Raw genomic sequence first — 17,914 nt, 5'->3', positions numbered from 1 at the left:
AAAAAAAACTTTACATAATCCATCACTGACAAAAACAGGCGACAAACACAATTTTTAAAAAAGTGAGATGCATAGAAAGAGAAGCAAAGCCGAGCGTTGTCACACATTCGAGTGAACTGAGGAGGTTTGAGGTGGAAGCTGGAAAAAAACAGAGCAAAGCAACAGATGTGAAGCAGCTACAGAGATGAAAACGTTGCTGGAACTCCCTCAGCTTCCTGATTGGCTCCGAACAGCTGGAAGCTTCGTGTGGATGCACGTGCATGTGCTCGCTCACTGGGTCCATAGACTTCTCATGTGTCCCTTATCTGGTCCAGTCTGGACTGGCTGTGCACTGCGTGAGGCGGTCATGGGCGAAGCTACAAGAACGCACGGGCCCTTGTATTCATGTCCGTCTGCACGCACGAGTGTGTTAGCGTGTTTATTTCTTGCGGTAGTCGCCTGCGTAAGCTCGGCGCTCGTCCTGCTCCGGGCTCTGGTCTGCGTAGAGCCTCAGGATGTCCTGCAGGCTCGGGATGCCCTGGGACATCTGGGGGTAGGACATCTGAGGGTAGGACATCTGGGGGTAGGACACGTGAGGCTCCTCCTGGCCGCTCTGGTAGGGCTCCGCCTCGTACTGCTCCTGCTCCTCTGGCTGATGCTCCCTCTCTGCCGCCCCCTGGCTGTGGTCCTCCTCGGCGTGCTGCTCGGGCTGGGCCTCGGCTTGGCGCTGCTCGGGCTCGTAGCGACGCAGGCGGCAGTCCCGGTCGTACTCGGGGTCGCAGTCGGGGTTGGACGGCTCCATGACGCCGCTCCGGGTGCCGTCGGCGTTCAGGTGCGGCTCGTAGGCCTCGGCCGGGTAGGGCAGGTGGCGGTGGACTCCGGAGCGCGGCTCGGCGGGCTTCACCGGGAAGCAGTCGCGGTCGTAGCCGATGAAGCATTCGTAGCCCTCCTTGGTCTTACCTGGGGGGCCCAGCGGGTGGCGCTCCTCGCGGGCAGGCTCCTCATAACCGGGGTTGGAGAACGGGACCTGCTGCCTGGGGTTGGAAGGAGCGCGGCGATGCATGGCGGCCGCCGCCTCGCGGATCGCGGTGAAGGGATCGTTGGGGTTGGACTCTGGAGCCGCCTCCATGCGTGGAGAACGGGGGTCATTCTGTTGAGCTTGGGCCATGTAGCGGCGAATAAGAGCATATGGGTCGTTGGCCTGAGGAGCAGCTGGAGCAGAAGCTGGACCCTGGCGGTACATGGCGTAGGGATCGGCTCCTCTGTTCGCCTGAGCGTAAGCGTCCCTGAACATGGCGTAGGGGTCGCTGCTCTGCTCAGCCTGAGGCGCGGCACGGATGGCGGCGGCTTCGTCTGCCTCGTCGCTTTTGTACGCCTGGGGGGGGGTGGCGAATCTGGTGGCGCTCAGGGGGTTGCAGCCCTCTTCGTAGAGAGGGTTGCAGGATCCAGGGCCGGCAGGGGCAGGTTGTTTAGGAGCACGGGCGGCCTAGAGGAGAGAGAGAGAGAGAGCGAGAGAGAGAGAGAGAGAGAGAGAGAGAGAGAGAGAGAGAGAGAGAGAGAGAGAGAGAGACCCTCTTACATCATGATAGTCACAGCGTTGTAGTAAATAAAGACATAAAGCAAACGTACCACGAGGGAGGCTGCGTAGGCGCAGGCCGGATCCCTGACCGGGTCGCAGTTGGGGTACTGCAGGTAGACGCCGGAGGGGGCTTTCTGCACCAGCTTGGGTTTGCAGGTGGGGTCTTTCTTGGGATCACAGCCCAGGTGGGCGTAGGACGGCACGGGCCCGGCGGAGGGCTTGTACCCGTAGGCGGCTCTCAGGTGGTACTGCAGACACTCCACGTCCTCAGAGGCGCAGATCCTCAGCAGCTCGGCCTTCTGCTCCTGGAGCAGGAAAAACAGAGACAGGTGTGGGCCAGTGGTTCCGTTAAAGGCTGGAGGCAGAAGCTCTTTTTATCTGTCATATAATTCTGATGGGATATGAAGGAATTTGTAGGATAACTAAGACAATCTGTGCAGCAGATCTTCTGTCTTTAATTCAGTAGTTTGCATAACGAAAAACAACATCTAATCTCTTACCTTGGAGAGGAAAGGTGTTGTGGATGGAGCGTAGTACTGGTACCCGGACTGGGGGTCCTTAGCCGGAGCAGAGCGGACGTACATCGGCGCCGGGGCCTTGACAGGTGCTGGAGCCGGGGCTTCTGCTGGGAGAACCAGGGGCTGGTAGGGACTCTTGCCCTGGAGCAGAGCAGCGTACAGGCAGTAGGTGTCCTTGGTGGGGTCACAGGTCTTTACCGGTGCAGGCTTGGGGGTCTCTGGTTTGGGCCGGGCGGTGTAGGAGGACACGCATTCGGGGTCGTCGGAGTCTGCGCAGGACTTGTAGATGTCCCCTAGGTGGCGCAGGTAGGCCTTGTAGGAGCGACGGCCCTCGGCCCGGTTCTTGTTCTGGAGGTAGGCCAGGTAGATGCGGTCCATCTCGTGAACCTGGGAGCAGGAAGCGGAAGGGGGGGGGGAGGGTTTAACAGCAGAGAGCACAAGCTGTGAAGTGATGCTCCACCCTGACTCGTTTTAGCAGCAAATTACTTTTATAGGCTTGAAATCAGACTGTTACATGTCTCAGGCATCATGGGGATTTTGTTGAATAGGTTTTCATGGAGGAAAGATTTGAAAACATCAGCGTAAACGAGTCAAATCACTAAAAACACTTGAAAGTCAATACCCCTGACAAGGAGGATGTGTTTTCATAAGTGTTAGCATGATTACGCCCCCAAAAAATGTGTTTTATTTCATGTGTAACTTAAAGACTTATTATTAAACAAAGTAAATGTCCAGATAACAAACGGGTGTTCTTCGTGTATCATGTGTTTACTCACTGCCTCCTGGTTGCCGTTGTCGGTGAAGAACTTGTACCAGTTCCAGAAGTCGGAGTGCTGCTTGTACCAGCTGATGTTCCTGCGGCTGCGGACCAGACTCCGCTGTGACGCTGCAGCCGTCGCTCTCTCCTCCAGACTCTCCCCCTCTGAGGGCCGGAGAGAATTCAAAAACACTGCTGAGCCCAGAGCTTCCAAACCCACTCAGTCATCAAATCCAAGGACTTGTTCCTGTGACTTCTAGAGTTTGTAACAAGATATTCAAGGACTCAAACTTGTTATATATCATTAAGAGTCTCTATGAGATATGACATATCCATCATGAGGTGAAGAGTTGATGCTACAGTGAAGTGAGGTGATGGATCTCAGTGTAACTGGGAATATTTCATAACAACTTGTACGTCTTTCGCCTCAGGCAGATTGACACTGTGCACTTCTAGAAACAAGCTCCACTGACTGAGTTTATCCCTTCAGCCTCGACACTGCTTTTCCATGTTTGTGCTTCGGTAAAAAAACCTCATATCTACCATCTCCTTTGACCTTTAGCCCGATTGGTCCAGCAGACAGGAACGCTGCAGAGAAAAACAAAAACAACAGAAGTTGCTGAAGCTGAAATTGAGACGCGACAAGTGACTTTTGAAACGTGTCTCGAATACAGAAGTGATAATATGACATTAAAGCCGGAGCCCTCACAGACAGATATCATTCATTAAACAGGGCGGAGGTAATTAGCTCCGCCTGCGGCGCCGGGCGACAGCAGCTCTTTGTAGATTTTTATAGGTGAGCCTGTAACATGGCCCCCCCCGCTGGGCCCTCAAAGAGCTGCGTGTGCACTTTGTGTGTCTGCAGCCGTGCACATGTGTACGTGTGTGTGTGTTTGCTGCCGTTTGACCACATGGGGAGCAGCGGAGCCAGCTTGTTTCATCTCTGCAGGGAGAAGGTGTTAATGCCTTACAGAGGGAGAGGAAGAGGAGGAGAGGGAGGAAGAAGGGAACAGATGACCGGAGATCCATGGAGGGATAATTCAGGGTTATGAGGAAAAAACATCTAAAAGAGTTTTGATGATCTCTGACGGAGGAGTCGTGGAGATGTGAAGTGCACAGGAGCAAAAAGTAGGAATCTGCAAAGAATGAATGTGAAGGTGACCCGGGGTGGTGCAGGAGGTGGTGGTTGGGGGGGCGGGGGGGTGGGAGGGGGGGTCTGCTAAGTGATGCTGCCTCAGTGTATCCGCTGTGTTGTTTTTTTACGAGCCTGTAAAAGAGAGGCTGGCACATCTGGAAACAGCAGCGCTTCAAGAGGGCAGAGGAGGAGGTGATGCTGACAGGTAATCATTTTTTTTTACAGGAGCAGGAACGATGAAAGGAGAACACCCCCCCCAACCCCCCCACCCTTAATGTTTTCCCCAGTTCACTATCGGACAGGACACTGCAATTTTTTAAAACGATTTTAAAAAGGGGGGGAGGGTTGAGATGTGAATACGTTGAGTCATGTTATGAGAGGAAGGTGGAAACAGATGTTGGAGGAATAACCTGTCAGGTGATGATATATGAACATCACAGTGATGATACACGTGAAGCTGAGTTGAGTTACGACCACGTTTAACACAGAGTGAGTCCATGACCATGAACCGGAGAAGGGATAGAACACCTTCAACTCTCCAGTTCAACCCTGAGCTCAGAGGAACGAGACCTTGAGATGAACATGAAGCCGGTGAAGAGATGGAAGGAGCAGGCAGGAAACAGAAGAATACAGACCATAAAACTATTATAAACAGGGAGTAAGGAGAGAGATTCTGAGGAAGAAAAGAAAAGAGGAGTGAAGGAGGAAGAAGATACTTTTTTAATAATCTCGTTTTATTTGATAACTCAAGGTTTTACATTTAAAAGAATAAGACCCACTTGCTTTATTTGGCTCTGACGGATTTGATTTTAATGCCGGACTTTCACTCGGACTTTATGAAATATACCATTTTGGTGATTCTTCTTTCACTTCTGATTACGTAATCAAACCAGCCATTTACATACAGGACGTAATGTACAATGTGATTGTATCCCTCCATAGATACTTGACATTCTGACCTTAGTGTTACTTTATTATATGATGTGTGTAGTGAACTCACCGGGCAGCAGCACCACAGCCAGCGCAGCGGTGACGAACACGCCCAAGAAACTGCTTCTCCTCCGTCCAGCCATGACTTCTTCTCACACCTCCTCCTCTCCTGCAAAACACCAGCGTCACAAAAAGAATGATTTCACCTCCAAAAACAATCCACTCAGTTGCTTTTGAGCCTTAAAATCTTGATTTACAAAGGAAAATCGTGGATGATCGATCTAAACACGTCCTGCATGAATACAGAGAAAGCTACAAAACCTATGAATCCCTGTTGGAAGGTGTTAAACGTCCTCTTCAGACCTCAGACCTGAGCTGGTTTTCTCCTGCAGAGCCGATGAAGTGACCCCTGCAGCTCTGAGCTGAACTCTGTAACTCAGGAGGCTCTAAACAAACACGCTGCCACACGGCCCCTGGCTGCTGAGTCATCGTAAAACCTGAACCAGGTGTCGTCCAGCAGCCAAACTTCAACCTGAACTTGAATCAGGTAAATAAACACAGAGGTAGCAGAGGTTAGTTTAGGGGTCTTACCTGTGGTTATCTTCTCAGCGTGGATGTGTGCAGATCCAGATGTGGACTCCAGAGAGACAACAGGTCCACTAAGTGTGTGTGTTTGTGTGTGTGTGTGTTGTGGAGGTTCCTGGTGCACCCCGTCCCTGTGGCCCTTCTGTCAGACTGACCTGACAACGGGATCCCGGATGGTTTTAAACCGAGCCCGTCATCGCCTGACGTACACACACACACACACACATCCGTTAACACTCGGGCAGGGAAACGCACACACACACGCACCACCTGAGGGGGTCAAGGGCCACCTCAACACGGCTCCTGATTGGCTGCAACTTCCTGTGATTCTGCACCAATCGCAGGCACCGTAATTAAGCGCAGGAAAAGAGAGAGGGTGGGGTGGAAGGGCTTGAAGTAGAGATGGAGACGTGGAGAAACGGTAGAAGAAGTTGTCTTAAGTGATGCTTTATGTATTATTATGTAATTTGACAAACATGGTTTCAAACACGAGTCTCTTTGGAAGTTGGAAAGTGAAACCTGGACGTGGTTTGAAGAAGCGTCAGAGACTCGAGAGGCAGAAAAACATCGGAAGACAAAAGAGACGGAGAAAGAAAACATGAGGAACTAATGAAGGGGCGCTGAGCTGCCACATAGGCACATTCAGACATGAGGCCAAACCACAGCTTCTGTCCAAACTGAACACACACACACACACACACACACGCACACAGGGACAGCTGGTCTACACATGAGGAATTTGATAATCTACAGTTTCCTCCTCACTTTTAACTGTGTTGGGACATGCCAGCCTTGTAACACACACACACACACACGCAGGGATTCTGTCGCTGCGACTGATGCAACATCAATACATGTGAGTGGATACGTCTGTGATTCAGTTAGAGTCGGTGGAGAAACTGTTTTACACCTTCAAGTGATTTAGTTTTCTAATAGTCCAGGCAAAGTAGCGTTTTACGACCGACTAATTGTAAAAGAATTTTTTTCATCATAGATCATTTCTATGAGGTGTCCAGAACAACATACTAGAAGTCCTAAGAAATCCTAGTTGAGGAAATATGTTTAATTCTCATCAATGTGCCAATAAGGCCCGGCAACAACACACCCCAAAAAGACTATTTTTTTCCTTTACTCCAATCAAAATAAAACGTTACACAATGAAAGTAACCATGAAACGTAACATTTTTTGTATAACAAGTTTCTTTTGAAATGAATTTGACAAGCACATGAGCTCCACACTTATTGAATATGTCCTAATTTGCATAGGCAAACACCATTCAAATGTATTACAAATACATACATAAATTCATTTTCAAAGAAACTTGTAATACAAAAAATGTTACGTTTCATGGTTACTTTCATTGTGTAAAGTTTCATTTTGATAGGAGTAAAGGAAAAAAATTGTCTTTTTGGGGTGTATTGTTGCCTTATTGGCACATTGATGAGAATTAAACATATTTCCTCAACTAGGATTTCTTAGGACTTTTAGTATGTTGTTCTGGACACCTCATAGAAATAATCTATGCTGAAAAAAATTCTTTTACAATTACTTCTATTTTTGGCTCCAAAATGGGCTACTTTGCCTGGACTATAAGAACATTGGTTTTTAAATGTAACTTTATTATCGTGCACCTTTGGGACTGTTCAGCATCTTGTTTGTGATCAGTTCGAATCCTTAAAGCTCCTGAAAACTCGACAATTACACGTTCATGAACAAAATAAGTTTCAACACATTAACTTCATTTCATATATTTGTTTATTTGTCATTAATTTAAAATATAATTATTTGCCAGTTAAAGAAAAATACACCAGAGACTTACAGACTTACTTTTTTTAAAACCTGATTAGTCGAAAGCTAACAAGCTACCAACCATTTCCCACATGAAGAGGTACCAGTATCCAGGGCCTCCCCCCCCACACCTTCTTTGGAGTAGATCTCTCTTAATGTTTTAACACGAAGTCGGCTGCATAAAGAAATGTGTTTCCACAGTGTGAGTGTGTGACCTGCACAGAGCTCGGACCTGGTCCAGCTCCTCCAGCTGATCCTGCAGGAGCTGATTACAGCAGCTTGGTCGAGTGTGTGTGGAATCAGTTGTGTGTTTCATTTCCACATTGTGTCTCCCACTTTTTAAACTAAGTCAAATCGGAGCGTTTCCATTTCCCTTATTAATGATATTTGACTTCACTAGTGCTCCTTCAGTTTCTCTCTCCTTTTGAGGGCGTTTCCACATCGTCCGCCGCCCCCCCCCGTCCTGTCCCGTCGTGCTCCACATTCATTGGTCATGTTAACACTGTAACTCGTGTGTAATTACGTTTGCAAACAGGTGTTCGGCGGAGCCAGCAAACCTACAATCCAGCTCCCGAGCAGATTCGAACACGACGGCGCACAAAACCATACTCATAATTTTCTCTGGAGCCGGAATGTGTGGGATTCTTAGAATTCAGCGTAGACACCTGGTTCACCACGACAGCTCGTCCTCTTTCCTTTCTTCTTTTTTTTTTTGTAAAACCAAAAAGACTTTATTTTCTGTAAGGAGGTGCCTGGCATGTAGGAGGAGGAGGAGGAGGAGGAGGAGGAGGAGGAGGAGGAGGTGGGGGGGCTGTACAAATAAGACAAAGCTCCTATTTAGAAATCTACACAAATGTTTTTTCTTTATATACAGGATCCCGCGGGTGTTCGGGTGAAGTGTCGTCACTGAAGGTCATCGTCATCGAAAAGATCCTCGAAATCTGCAGGTGGAGAACAGAGGAGGAGGAGAAGGAGAGAAAAGAGAGGAAGAGGGAAAGAGAGGAAGAGGGAAAGAGAGGAAGAGAACAGGGTTGGAATCAGTCCAGCTGTTTCCCAGAACTCCCACATTCTTATTCCACCTTTTCTCACTTCAGCTGCTGAGCTTCGATCAAATTAAACTTCTCTACAACTACATTCACTGCATGGTGAAAACTTATTTTACTTTTACTTTAGTTTATTTATACTTTTACTTTTACTGCAGACATGATGTGGACACATTTCAAAGTATCGAGGACTCGAACTGAGACAATTCTTCTGATCACAGGACAAACAAATAATGGTGACACAAATAAAAGAACAATTGAAAACAGGAAATAGCCGAGGTTGTTCTCTCCTATGATATTTTCATATTTAATATCTTTGGGTGTCATATTAAGTCAATTTACACTTTGAGATGTGTTTTGCTGACATTTTTGGGTTAAAAACTGGTCAATTATACAAAAAAATAATAATGGACTACTAGACAAATGAATAAATAATGGAAAGAATTGTAAGTTGCAGCCCTTGCAGCCCCCTGAATGAAAAATATAACATAATACAACAAATTTAAGTCCATTGAATGATCTGTACAGGTGATAAGATCTTTAGAATGAAGTTATTATGTGTGTTTGAAAGCATAAGTCTTTGTGCACATCACAAAACCAAAACTTTTTTAATAAAGTTTGCTTCGGGTGCAGAGGAGAAACACTGATTCAACCATATCCTCCTCGTATTGATTAGTGTGTGAGAGATTTAAAACCTGACATTTTGAGATCTGAACATAAAGAAGATCTGTTAAAGTTTGTGTCTCACTTCTTTGACAAAGTTTTCTGATTTGATCACTTGATTAGATTCTGGTTGTGAACTCAGTGAAATGTTATTGAACCGTTAACTCGGTGTAAACCAGTGTGTGTTCTCCTCTGATGGTTTGTTTGGGAACTACCGGAGTTTATTCGTGAATGAAACCTGGTGTTACAACACTTCAGGTCCCAGTTGGTGTCCCTGGCTAAAAATCCCCCAAATGTCTCTTTTATCAACGTTAACAACCCACATGACAGACTGCAGACTGTGTGTGTGTGTGTGTGTGTGTGTGTGTGTGTGTGTGTGTGTGTGTGTGTGTGTGTGTGTGTGTGTGTGTGTGTGTGTGTGTGTGTGTGTGTGTGTGTGTGTGTGTGTGTGTGTGTGTGTGTGTGTGTGTGTGTGTGTGTGTGTGTGTGTGTGTGTGTGTGTGTGAAAGCAGCTGACTGGCGAGGTGTCCTGCTGGGTTTCAGTCTTACAGCAGCTATAAACCCACTTTACCGTCTTCTCCTCAACTCCTTTCCTCCCTCCCTGTTTTCCACCTCCTCTTTCATTCCTCTCTTTTTAACAATCAGCTCTTTTCTTTCTGGGTCATGTGCTGCTGAGACAGAATTTGTTTTTGCCCGCAGCCAACGCTGCAAGACAGAAAACAGATTAGCTCTGTGGTTTTTTGTGTGTTCCAGCACATTCACTGGTGTTTACTGGGGAACGAGTGGATTTTTTTTTAAGGGTTAATTTGAGGAGACGATGCGGTTAAAGCAAGAAAACTGAATAATGTGCTTACACACCGAAGCTCCAGTTTCCACGCAGCTCCTGACTAATCTGCTTTCACCCTTTTACCTTTTTTACATTAATGAAACAATATTCAAATACTCTGAATATCTGCTCCGTAAGAACATAAGTCTAATTAGTGGTTAAAGGATTATTCTAATAGTCTGAGGTTTGATTTAAATGTGTTTTGAATTGTTCAGCTTCGACTTGGTTGTGTTTTAATTTAAGTTTGGCTTTAGGTTAAAAGCTTTAAATAACCAAATAATAAGGGTTCTCTGTGTGTTAGCCAGCTTTTAATTAAAGGGAACGTAGTTTTTAATTTAGATGAGTTCATGTTAGAACACGTGTAAACACAAACATTCGAACTCCTGAGTGTCTAGTTACAAACTTCAGCTTGTTGGCCAAACTTTGCTTACACGTCTTTATCGGATTCGATAATTAAAGAGGGAAATGAGTCTTTTTTTGCATCTTTGACTTACTTTTTTGTCATAATACGATTCAGGAAATATATATTAATTCATGAGTTTCATTTTCACAGTAGAGAAAAGTGCCAGATCAATTAGGATTTATGTTTTGTGTGTGTGTGTATGTCTGCGTGTGTGTGTGTTACCATTAAAGAAATCAGAGTGAACTGCCTTTTCATTGGCTGCCAGGTCCATTAGCAGACCGCTGCTGCCCCCTGCCTGTGAACATGCACCAGGACAACAGGTTATGTGACACAAAGCAAAGCGCACAAACAAAAACAAACAAACAAACAAACAACAACAATCCACAGGTTGAAAGACAAACAATCAGCAGGTGACGTCATGATCAATAAATCACTTCCGGCTTAATTCAAGTCAAACTGTCAAACGTCTGCAGATCAGAGGATTTATTATTATTCTCTGATTATTATGATGTAAGTGAACTTTCTGGTCTCTGACATTTTTATGATATTTTCCATTAATTACTTAATTAATGAAACTATATTTCAGCTGCAGAATTAAACACAATGAATGAGGGTTTAAAATGATAGAAAAGGGAAATAAAATGGCAGCTTAATCCTCATTAAATTGTCTCTGGGATTTATTTCAGTTGGAAAAGGAAACTTTTAAATTCAACGATGTGTCCTCTGTATCTGTGATTAAATGAGAACATGTTGTCTTTATTTTTCTTTAATTTGACAGTGATGAAGGTGGTTTATGTTTTTTACAATAAAATAAAATAAAAACAAAACAAACATTAAACCACAAACATGTAAAGTGTCTCTGATCTTCTGCCTCAGCTGCACAAAGGACGAACATCCGGAAATACTGGAGGATTATTTTTACATAAATGAAAATCGTTTCCCTTCCTGAGTGGATTAAGACATTAGGGAGCTAGGTAGCATTAGCCGGGAGCTAGGTAGCATTAGCCGGGAGCTAATCCACGAACCTCGTCCAGATCCACGTACGGACCCGCTCCCTCGGGAAACATCTCGTCCACCGCAGGTTTCATTTTGTTTTAATCGCAACGAATCCGCTGCTGCGTTTTAAAAACACACTGTGGAGGTTAGTGTGTGGCTAAGCTAAGTTAGCTTCCCGGCATCCGTAAACAAAACAAATGTGGTGCAACGCTAAACTGTGTCCGGCTGTTGCCAAAGGTGTGTTGCGAAGGTTCCGCTCTCTCATTAGCGCACTGTGGCAATAAAAAATATCTGAATTCAGCATATTTATACTTTATCTTATTTTAATAACAGTAATACTGGTGAATAAAACAACAGCTATATAATGCAACAATTCCAAAAAGTACAAATAGATAATTAAATCAAAATTAAGTTTACTATTATATATCCAATCCCTCTATTGTATATTTACATTTTACAAACCGGAAAACTGAGCTTTCTCCCAGAGGAGCACAGCATCCCTGCTCAAATATTATCACACACACACACACACACACAAGTACACACACACACACAGTCTCCTCTTTGTACACATTCAGTCAATGCAACACTCTCATATCTGGGAGAATCATCCAGGATTTAAAGCTGTTTACTAAACATCTGTACGAACATAAATCCAGTTCGGTCTAATGTCTTAACCTCAACATGATATTTCTGTGTATTAGCATTTGCATATTTTGTATATCTATTTCGTATAGAAGTACAGAGGAAATAATTCATTTTAATATTATTAATGATGAAATGAAACTCAAAGCACTCCTTAGATACTTCAATAATGTTTATTTGTGTCATAATACATGAAGATATTAAACAGTACATTTGTACAAGTCTTCCTTCTCTACTACCTCTGAATTCTACTTGTTTGCTATAATAACACATTGTGTTATAATAAGGGAAAGTATCTTACATGCTACCATTTTCTATTTTTCATTTCTTCTCTTGCTCATTTCCTTTCGGTGAAGTTAAGAGATGCATTCCTTCATAACTACTCTGATCTGGTACATCCATCCGTCCCCGTCCTCAGTGCTCATGTCCTGCGTTGGTCTCGTATCCCAGGGTGTCTCCGAGCGGCTGGTGGGCGAAGAAGGCGCGGGCCATCTCGTTGATGTGGTTGTAGGCGCCGATGGATTTGAAGTATTCAATGTAGTTCCAGAAGTCGGAGGTGGAGTAGGGCCAGTAGGGAACAGCTGGTGGCTCGTCGTACGGGACTACATAACAAGCACAGTCACTGTTATAAAACATATAATCACATTCCTCCGGTTATTCAATGATGATATGTTGATATCTAGTTTCTCTAAAGCTCCTCGGGTTCGGCGGTCTATTATACAAAGAGACGATCATACTTTGTCTAAAGATAAAGACATGAAGAACAAGTTTTTCCTCTCAGGGGAATGTGAACCACACCTGGAAAACAAAGTGTTAAACATACTATAGAACCTCTGCCTGTGTCCTGGGCTCACATGGCCTCTGTTGTGGAATGTTTCAGCCTTTTTGAGCAGTTTTACAACGTTGTTTGTCAAAAACCTGAGTGTTAAAAAATATTCGAACACAATACTTGATATATAAAAGCTGCTATTTAGTTTAAAACAGTAAAATCTTGGTTTCTAACACTGGGATGCCTTGTGTGCTGGGATGGAGAAGCCAAATGGTGCAAGAACACAGCAGGAGGCATCAGCTCGTATAGATACGGATTCAAATCAAACACATTGCATGAGAGGCTCACATCAGATCAGATACGTTGGTTCACTGTGTCAAAGGCCTCCGATAAGAACTGATGACTGAGCTTCTGCTTCTGATAACTGTCCCTTCTGTTGAGAGAGGAATCCTCAGGTAGAATCTCTCCTGAGAGATGGAGCAACACGAGGGTGAGGAATGTCGCATCGAGCGGAGGTTTGACTGATAGTGATAGATTTCATGTTTACCAGAGACAGAAGTGGAGTGAAAGCACAGAGGGACAGTGTCCTCCCAACTTTGATTTTGGACCATTATTAGTTTACTGTTTTCATCCTGTTTAAGTTACTCAGAAAGTTTCTTACTGATATATTTAGCTGACATTTTGGATTGTCTGTTTGGCTTTGACTAAATAACATAAATTAATATATATAACATTTTTGGTTTGGTGGTGAATGAGTCTAAAAAGAAAAATATGTTATTTGTGTACAGTTACCTCCTTCAGGGATGACTCTGGCCTCTGTGGAGAGGAGGAAAGAGAGAGAGAGGAAAATTAACATTCCCGAGCATTCCAGGGATTTTCAGTCACAAAGACGGGATTCAGGTCCGCAAACCGGAAAACTGAGCTTTCTCCCAGAGGAGCACAGCATCCCTGCTCAAATATTATCACACACACACACACAGACTCCTCTTTGTACACATTCAGTCAATGCAACACTGTCACATCTGGGAGAATCATCCAGGATTTAAAGCCGTTTACAAAACATCTGTACGAACATAAATCCAACTCGGTCTAACTTCTTAACCTCAACTTGATATTTCCGTGTAAATGAAATAAATTGTAGTTAGATTCAGATCTTGACAGAATTAGAAGTTTTTCACGGAACTCACCTGTGAAATAACAGATGCAGAGGCAGAGGAGACTGATCCAGACCAACAGCTTCATCTTTACTCCTGTAAGGAAACAAAAAAGTGCATCAAGATAGATACAAGATATATATTTATTTATCCCAAACACATGCACAGACACACTCATGCAATTGAGGGAAACTTGTCCTCTGCTTTTGACCCATCTGGTGCAGGACACACAGAGCAGAAAAAATGCTCTATTGTTTAGTCTAAAATTCTAAAATTAAATTCAAATACTCAAATGGTGAAAGAATTAAAGAACCAGCATCATATAGATATTAAAATATAACAGTTTTTCTGTTAAAAATCAAATTGTGCAGATGTTTTACCTGTAACTGGTTTGTGAAGCTGTGCAGAGACGTGCTGCTGATCCTCCGCTGGTCCACTGTGGTCTGTGGTGTGTGTGTTGGGGGGTTCAGCAGAGGAGGACACATATACACACACACACACATTTTAGTGTCACATTACAAGACTTGATTTGTCGTAACCAACATCTTTAACTCAACACCACTTAGTATGATATACATGTATGTGAAGTGTTTTTATGTCCCTGAGGTAACTTCTGTACGAACCCTTTAAACTTTGTGTATTTCATGTATTTACAGTATTTGTGGTTTATTCAGCAGGACTCATGCAGATAAAAACTGTTTCAGGAGAATTGTAGTGTCAGCTGAGACTTTAAGACTTTTAAATAAAAACAAGTAAGTAGATAAAACAGAATCTGGCTGTGTATACATGTAAATGTATGTATTGTATATTTAATTGTATTGTATCTCCTGTGAATCACTTTGTAACTTTGTGAAGACAAGTGCTATACAAATACATGTTATTATTTAGTAAAGGAGTTTGGATCATCTCATTTAACAGACAATAATATAACATTTAAATAAGGACAATACCAAAAAGTTGCTGTTTTCTCTTCTACAGGTTAATTAATAATGAAAGGTTTTAAACTTCATGTCTTTATCTTTGCTCGTGAGGATAATCACCTGAATGTTGTACGTCTTTGTAAAATCAGACCATGAGAATCAAGAACAGATGAATTAATAAATCTTTATTTTTAAAAACAAAGCTTATTTCATTGGTTGATTCAATAAAGAAAACATTCTTGTAAATTATGTAAGATTCACATCTGCAGTATGAAAAACAATATATTCATATGAGTGTGTTAACATCACTACATAAACAAAACCATGAGAAACAGGCAGAGGAGTTAATGTGAGTTTATCAGTTTCATCTTTAAATTCTTGAGCAGCTAATACAGAATTAAGATATAAAAATATATGAAAAACATATACACACACTGCAGATCACTTTCATTCAACGTCTCCATCAATTGTCTTTGCAGCCGGTCTGATCTGTGGGCTTCATCCCGCTCAGGTCGATTCCCTCTCTGGTCATCAGGTCTTTGGCGTTCTGCACCGTCTCCCGGGGCGGGAAGCGCGAGCGGGTGAGGATCCAGGCGAAGTCCACGTGGAACACGCGGAAGAAGTCGTTGCACGAGTACACGACGGTGAAGCCGCTGTAGTCGGTGGACAGAACCCAGTACGGGCTGTAGGGAGAGACTGGGGGCAAAGGTCACAGAGGGAGAGAAGACGATGGTGAGAATCTTTGAAGGAGGTTCGACTGCACAAGATGAAAGATGGATGAGTTTGTTTCGTGCTATTTGGGCGTCGTAAGGTTTCTTCAAAGAGAACTCATCATAGTTTCAATTTTAAAATCTACATCCACAAGCAAGAAGTGAGAACTGATGTGAAGCTTCCACAGACTCAGACAGACGAGCTCATTGTTTTCCTACAAATAAAGAGATGCTGATGTGTCATATATCGGCCATAACGTTGTCATTCTAGGTTTGTGTGTCTTTAACCAGCCTGAACTCCGATGATCTCAACCACGAAGAACCTGAATCATCTGATTTTCTATCTGTATTTATTCTTAAATCACTCGATTTCTCCAGACGTAAAAACAAGAGGAAGAAGACAAGTTCTCACAGTAGGAGAAGCTGACTCCCAGCTTGGCTGCTTCTCTCGGGTCTCGAACCACCGCTGTCCCCTCGCCCGTCCTCGTCTTGTTCCGACTGAGACACACAGAGACAGATGGAGAATCTTTGTTAAACGAAATATTAGGTTTAATTAAAAATAGGTTAAGATGCAGCTTTGGGTCCAATTCAATACTGTGATAAAGTTCTCTGTGTATTTGTACACAGAACTTGTGATATGAACTCACTCGAACTGGGAGTTGAGCACCCGGATGGTTCCATCTTTCCTCAGAGAATAATTTGCTTCGATGCACTTTCCTCTTTCAAATGAAGCCGGAAGCTTCTCCATCTCGTACCATCTCCCCAGATACTGTTAATACAGACATTAGGTATTATAACTGTGTGTTTATATATACATAGAGTATCTAAACCATGTTTTTGTATATACATAATATTTGTTAATATCTGGGTCACCTGCTGGAGGTTGAATGCGGGCTGAACTGGGGGTGTGGGGCAGGGACCCCAGTGAAACGTCTGAGCTGCCGCCAGGGGGAGCAGCAGCAGGAGGAGGTAGAGGGAAGACATGTTTCCTTCAGGAGCAAAGAAGAATGTGTTGACGTCATGTTTATGAAACTAACCTGCAGCAGGGCCCCCTAGTGTATGAACAGTGCCACTGCACAAGATGTAAATCAGAAAATGAAGAAACGTGAGAGTTAAAATCTTCTTTGTTACAGAAACTGATTTATTTCAATATCTCCTGTTAATATATTTGATATAATATAATTAGGGATGGAAATATTTACAGAGAATTGTTATTATTACAGATATTAAATGGAAATCAAAGGAGTCTGGTTGATGTGTCAAGAAAAAATTGATTTTATAACAACCAGAACGATACGGATATCTGGGGCTGAAGCCAAGAATAATATTATCATGTAATATACTGATATTAAACCTGTCAGTGATTCCTAAGGTGTCGTTAACAAACCACTATGGCAAATTATAAATCATTAACATTATTATAAATAAGAAGAAAACACAAATACAAGCAAATATACAGAACTTGAACTAAGAAAAAGCTTTTTTTTACTTAAAACTTCAACATTAACACGTCTTTTCTGCGTTGTTTTCTCCACAAGGGAGTTATTCTGTCTGTTTGTTTGTTTTTAGCTAAGTCATATTATTGCCATTAAACTTTGATGAAGATCCAGGATTTTTGGTTAACTTTACTCTCTGAGAGAAAAACTAAAATGTTGGAAACGTCCTAACTCCTTATGTTAAAAGAGTGTTTGCAATTTGGTGCAGATCCAAATAAAAACATTGAAAATCTTGAATTTAAATGTGGTTTTCAGGAAGTTGGGCCTCGGTGGAGTCCTGTCCTCGACTGAGTGTAATTCAAGTTTGTCGTGTCACAGTTTAGTTTCTTTTGAGTTGAAACTTTTGAAACTTCTGAATGTAAAAAACCTCGGAATCTAGTTCATAGAATCATTAAAGAATATTAAGGAACCTAATATCTGTCGATAAATCCCTAAAGATCTGTAAGGGAAAGCGAAAATTGGCTCAAGTCCATATATTTCTAGTTACCTAATTACCAATTTTTAAAATGTTCCAATTAAAGATCACCACTAAACTCTCAGAGAATAATAATCATTTATATTCCTTCAGTTTTAAGTGTAGTTGTGTGTAAAGCCTGAATAGATGAAGTGTTTTGGTTCTAACTTCATTTTAAAGGTTTTAAGGATCTGAACAGAGTTCCTCTGTGGAGCCTCGAGGACGTCGAGCTGCTACATTTACATTCTTGAGATTATTTACATTTCAGCTTCTATTGTCCGTGTATGAATAGAACTAGTTGTACAGAGTTCATTGCAAAGTAAGAACACAATTTGTCATGTTTTGTCTCCACAGGTCACATGTCACCACACCTGTTCTCCTGGTTTCACATAACAGCTGCATTCAGGTCAGTCTGCTTATCCTCAGAGTCTCACCACAACAACTCAACCTTAGAGTTTCAGTCTTTCATTTCAAAGAAACATCTGTAGTTGTTCATGCAGTTAATTCAAATATTAATTTACAACAACAGAGGATGAAACCAGGTGGAAAACAAGTGAAGTCAT

General features: G+C 43.1%; 4 protein-coding genes across 4 annotated transcripts; all 4 read right to left on the bottom strand.

Moving 5' to 3' along the window:
* Positions 1-418: 418 nt before the first annotated feature.
* On the bottom strand, positions 419-5,041 carry and1 (actinodin1). The gene is made up of 6 exons (XM_061094259.1): positions 4,969-5,041; positions 2,853-2,998; positions 2,059-2,463; positions 1,609-1,863; positions 1,256-1,465; positions 419-1,054 (listed from the first exon to the last, which is right to left on the bottom strand). The coding sequence occupies exons 1-6, from the start codon at positions 5,039-5,041 to the stop codon at positions 419-421; spliced, it is 1,725 nt and encodes a 574-aa protein (XP_060950242.1).
* A 2,180-nt stretch (positions 5,042-7,221) lies between these two features.
* cops9 (COP9 signalosome subunit 9) lies at positions 7,222-11,400 on the bottom strand. The gene is made up of 3 exons (XM_061093999.1): positions 11,233-11,400; positions 10,430-10,502; positions 7,222-8,213 (listed from the first exon to the last, which is right to left on the bottom strand). The coding sequence occupies exons 1-3, from the start codon at positions 11,293-11,295 to the stop codon at positions 8,176-8,178; spliced, it is 174 nt and encodes a 57-aa protein (XP_060949982.1). The 5' UTR covers positions 11,296-11,400; the 3' UTR covers positions 7,222-8,175.
* Positions 11,401-12,262: 862 nt separating this feature from the next.
* otos (otospiralin) lies at positions 12,263-13,859 on the bottom strand. The gene is made up of 3 exons (XM_061093443.1): positions 13,805-13,859; positions 13,410-13,433; positions 12,263-12,450 (listed from the first exon to the last, which is right to left on the bottom strand). The coding sequence occupies exons 1-3, from the start codon at positions 13,857-13,859 to the stop codon at positions 12,263-12,265; spliced, it is 267 nt and encodes an 88-aa protein (XP_060949426.1).
* Positions 13,860-15,154: 1,295 nt separating this feature from the next.
* On the bottom strand, positions 15,155-16,385 carry apodb (apolipoprotein Db). Its single transcript, XM_061094191.1, has 4 exons — positions 16,275-16,385; positions 16,049-16,170; positions 15,814-15,899; positions 15,155-15,387 (listed from the first exon to the last, which is right to left on the bottom strand). Exons 1-4 carry the CDS (start codon positions 16,383-16,385, stop codon positions 15,155-15,157), a joined length of 552 nt encoding a protein of 183 aa, XP_060950174.1.
* Between the last annotated feature and the right edge of the window lie 1,529 nt (positions 16,386-17,914).

The sequence above is a fragment of the Limanda limanda genome, chromosome 20 (assembly GCF_963576545.1).
Source record: "Limanda limanda chromosome 20, fLimLim1.1, whole genome shotgun sequence".
Classification (NCBI taxonomy): domain Eukaryota; kingdom Metazoa; phylum Chordata; class Actinopteri; order Pleuronectiformes; family Pleuronectidae; genus Limanda; species Limanda limanda.
This window is presented reverse-complemented; position numbering and strand designations above follow the sequence as displayed.

Coding starts and splice junctions, on each gene's coding strand:
- and1 (XM_061094259.1), bottom strand. CDS start 5,041: ATGGCTGGACGGAGGAGAAGCAGTTTCTTGGGCGTGTTCGTCACCGCT. Junction 2,999..4,968: donor GGCTGTGGTGCTGCTGCCCG/GTGAGTTCACTA, acceptor TCCGGCCCTCAG/AGGGGGAGAGTCTGGAGGAG. Junction 1,466..1,608: donor CCTACGCAGCCTCCCTCGTG/GTACGTTTGCTT, acceptor TCTCTCCTCTAG/GCCGCCCGTGCTCCTAAACA.
- cops9 (XM_061093999.1), bottom strand. CDS start 11,295: ATGAAACCTGCGGTGGACGAGATGTTTCCCGAGGGAGCGGGTCCGTAC. Junction 10,503..11,232: donor CGTACGTGGATCTGGACGAG/GTTCGTGGATTA, acceptor GCATGTTCACAG/GCAGGGGGCAGCAGCGGTCT. Junction 8,214..10,429: donor TCACTCTGATTTCTTTAATG/GTAACACACACA, acceptor CTCCACCTGCAG/ATTTCGAGGATCTTTTCGAT.
- otos (XM_061093443.1), bottom strand. CDS start 13,859: ATGAAGCTGTTGGTCTGGATCAGTCTCCTCTGCCTCTGCATCTGTTAT. Junction 13,434..13,804: donor CTGCATCTGTTATTTCACAG/GTGAGTTCCGTG, acceptor TCCTCTCCACAG/AGGCCAGAGTCATCCCTGAA. Junction 12,451..13,409: donor CAGAGTCATCCCTGAAGGAG/GTAACTGTACAC, acceptor CTTGTTATGTAG/TCCCGTACGACGAGCCACCA.
- apodb (XM_061094191.1), bottom strand. CDS start 16,385: ATGTCTTCCCTCTACCTCCTCCTGCTGCTGCTCCCCCTGGCGGCAGCT. Junction 16,171..16,274: donor CCGCATTCAACCTCCAGCAG/GTGACCCAGATA, acceptor CTGTATTAACAG/TATCTGGGGAGATGGTACGA. Junction 15,388..15,813: donor GGGAGTCAGCTTCTCCTACT/GTGAGAACTTGT, acceptor CTTTGCCCCCAG/TCTCTCCCTACAGCCCGTAC.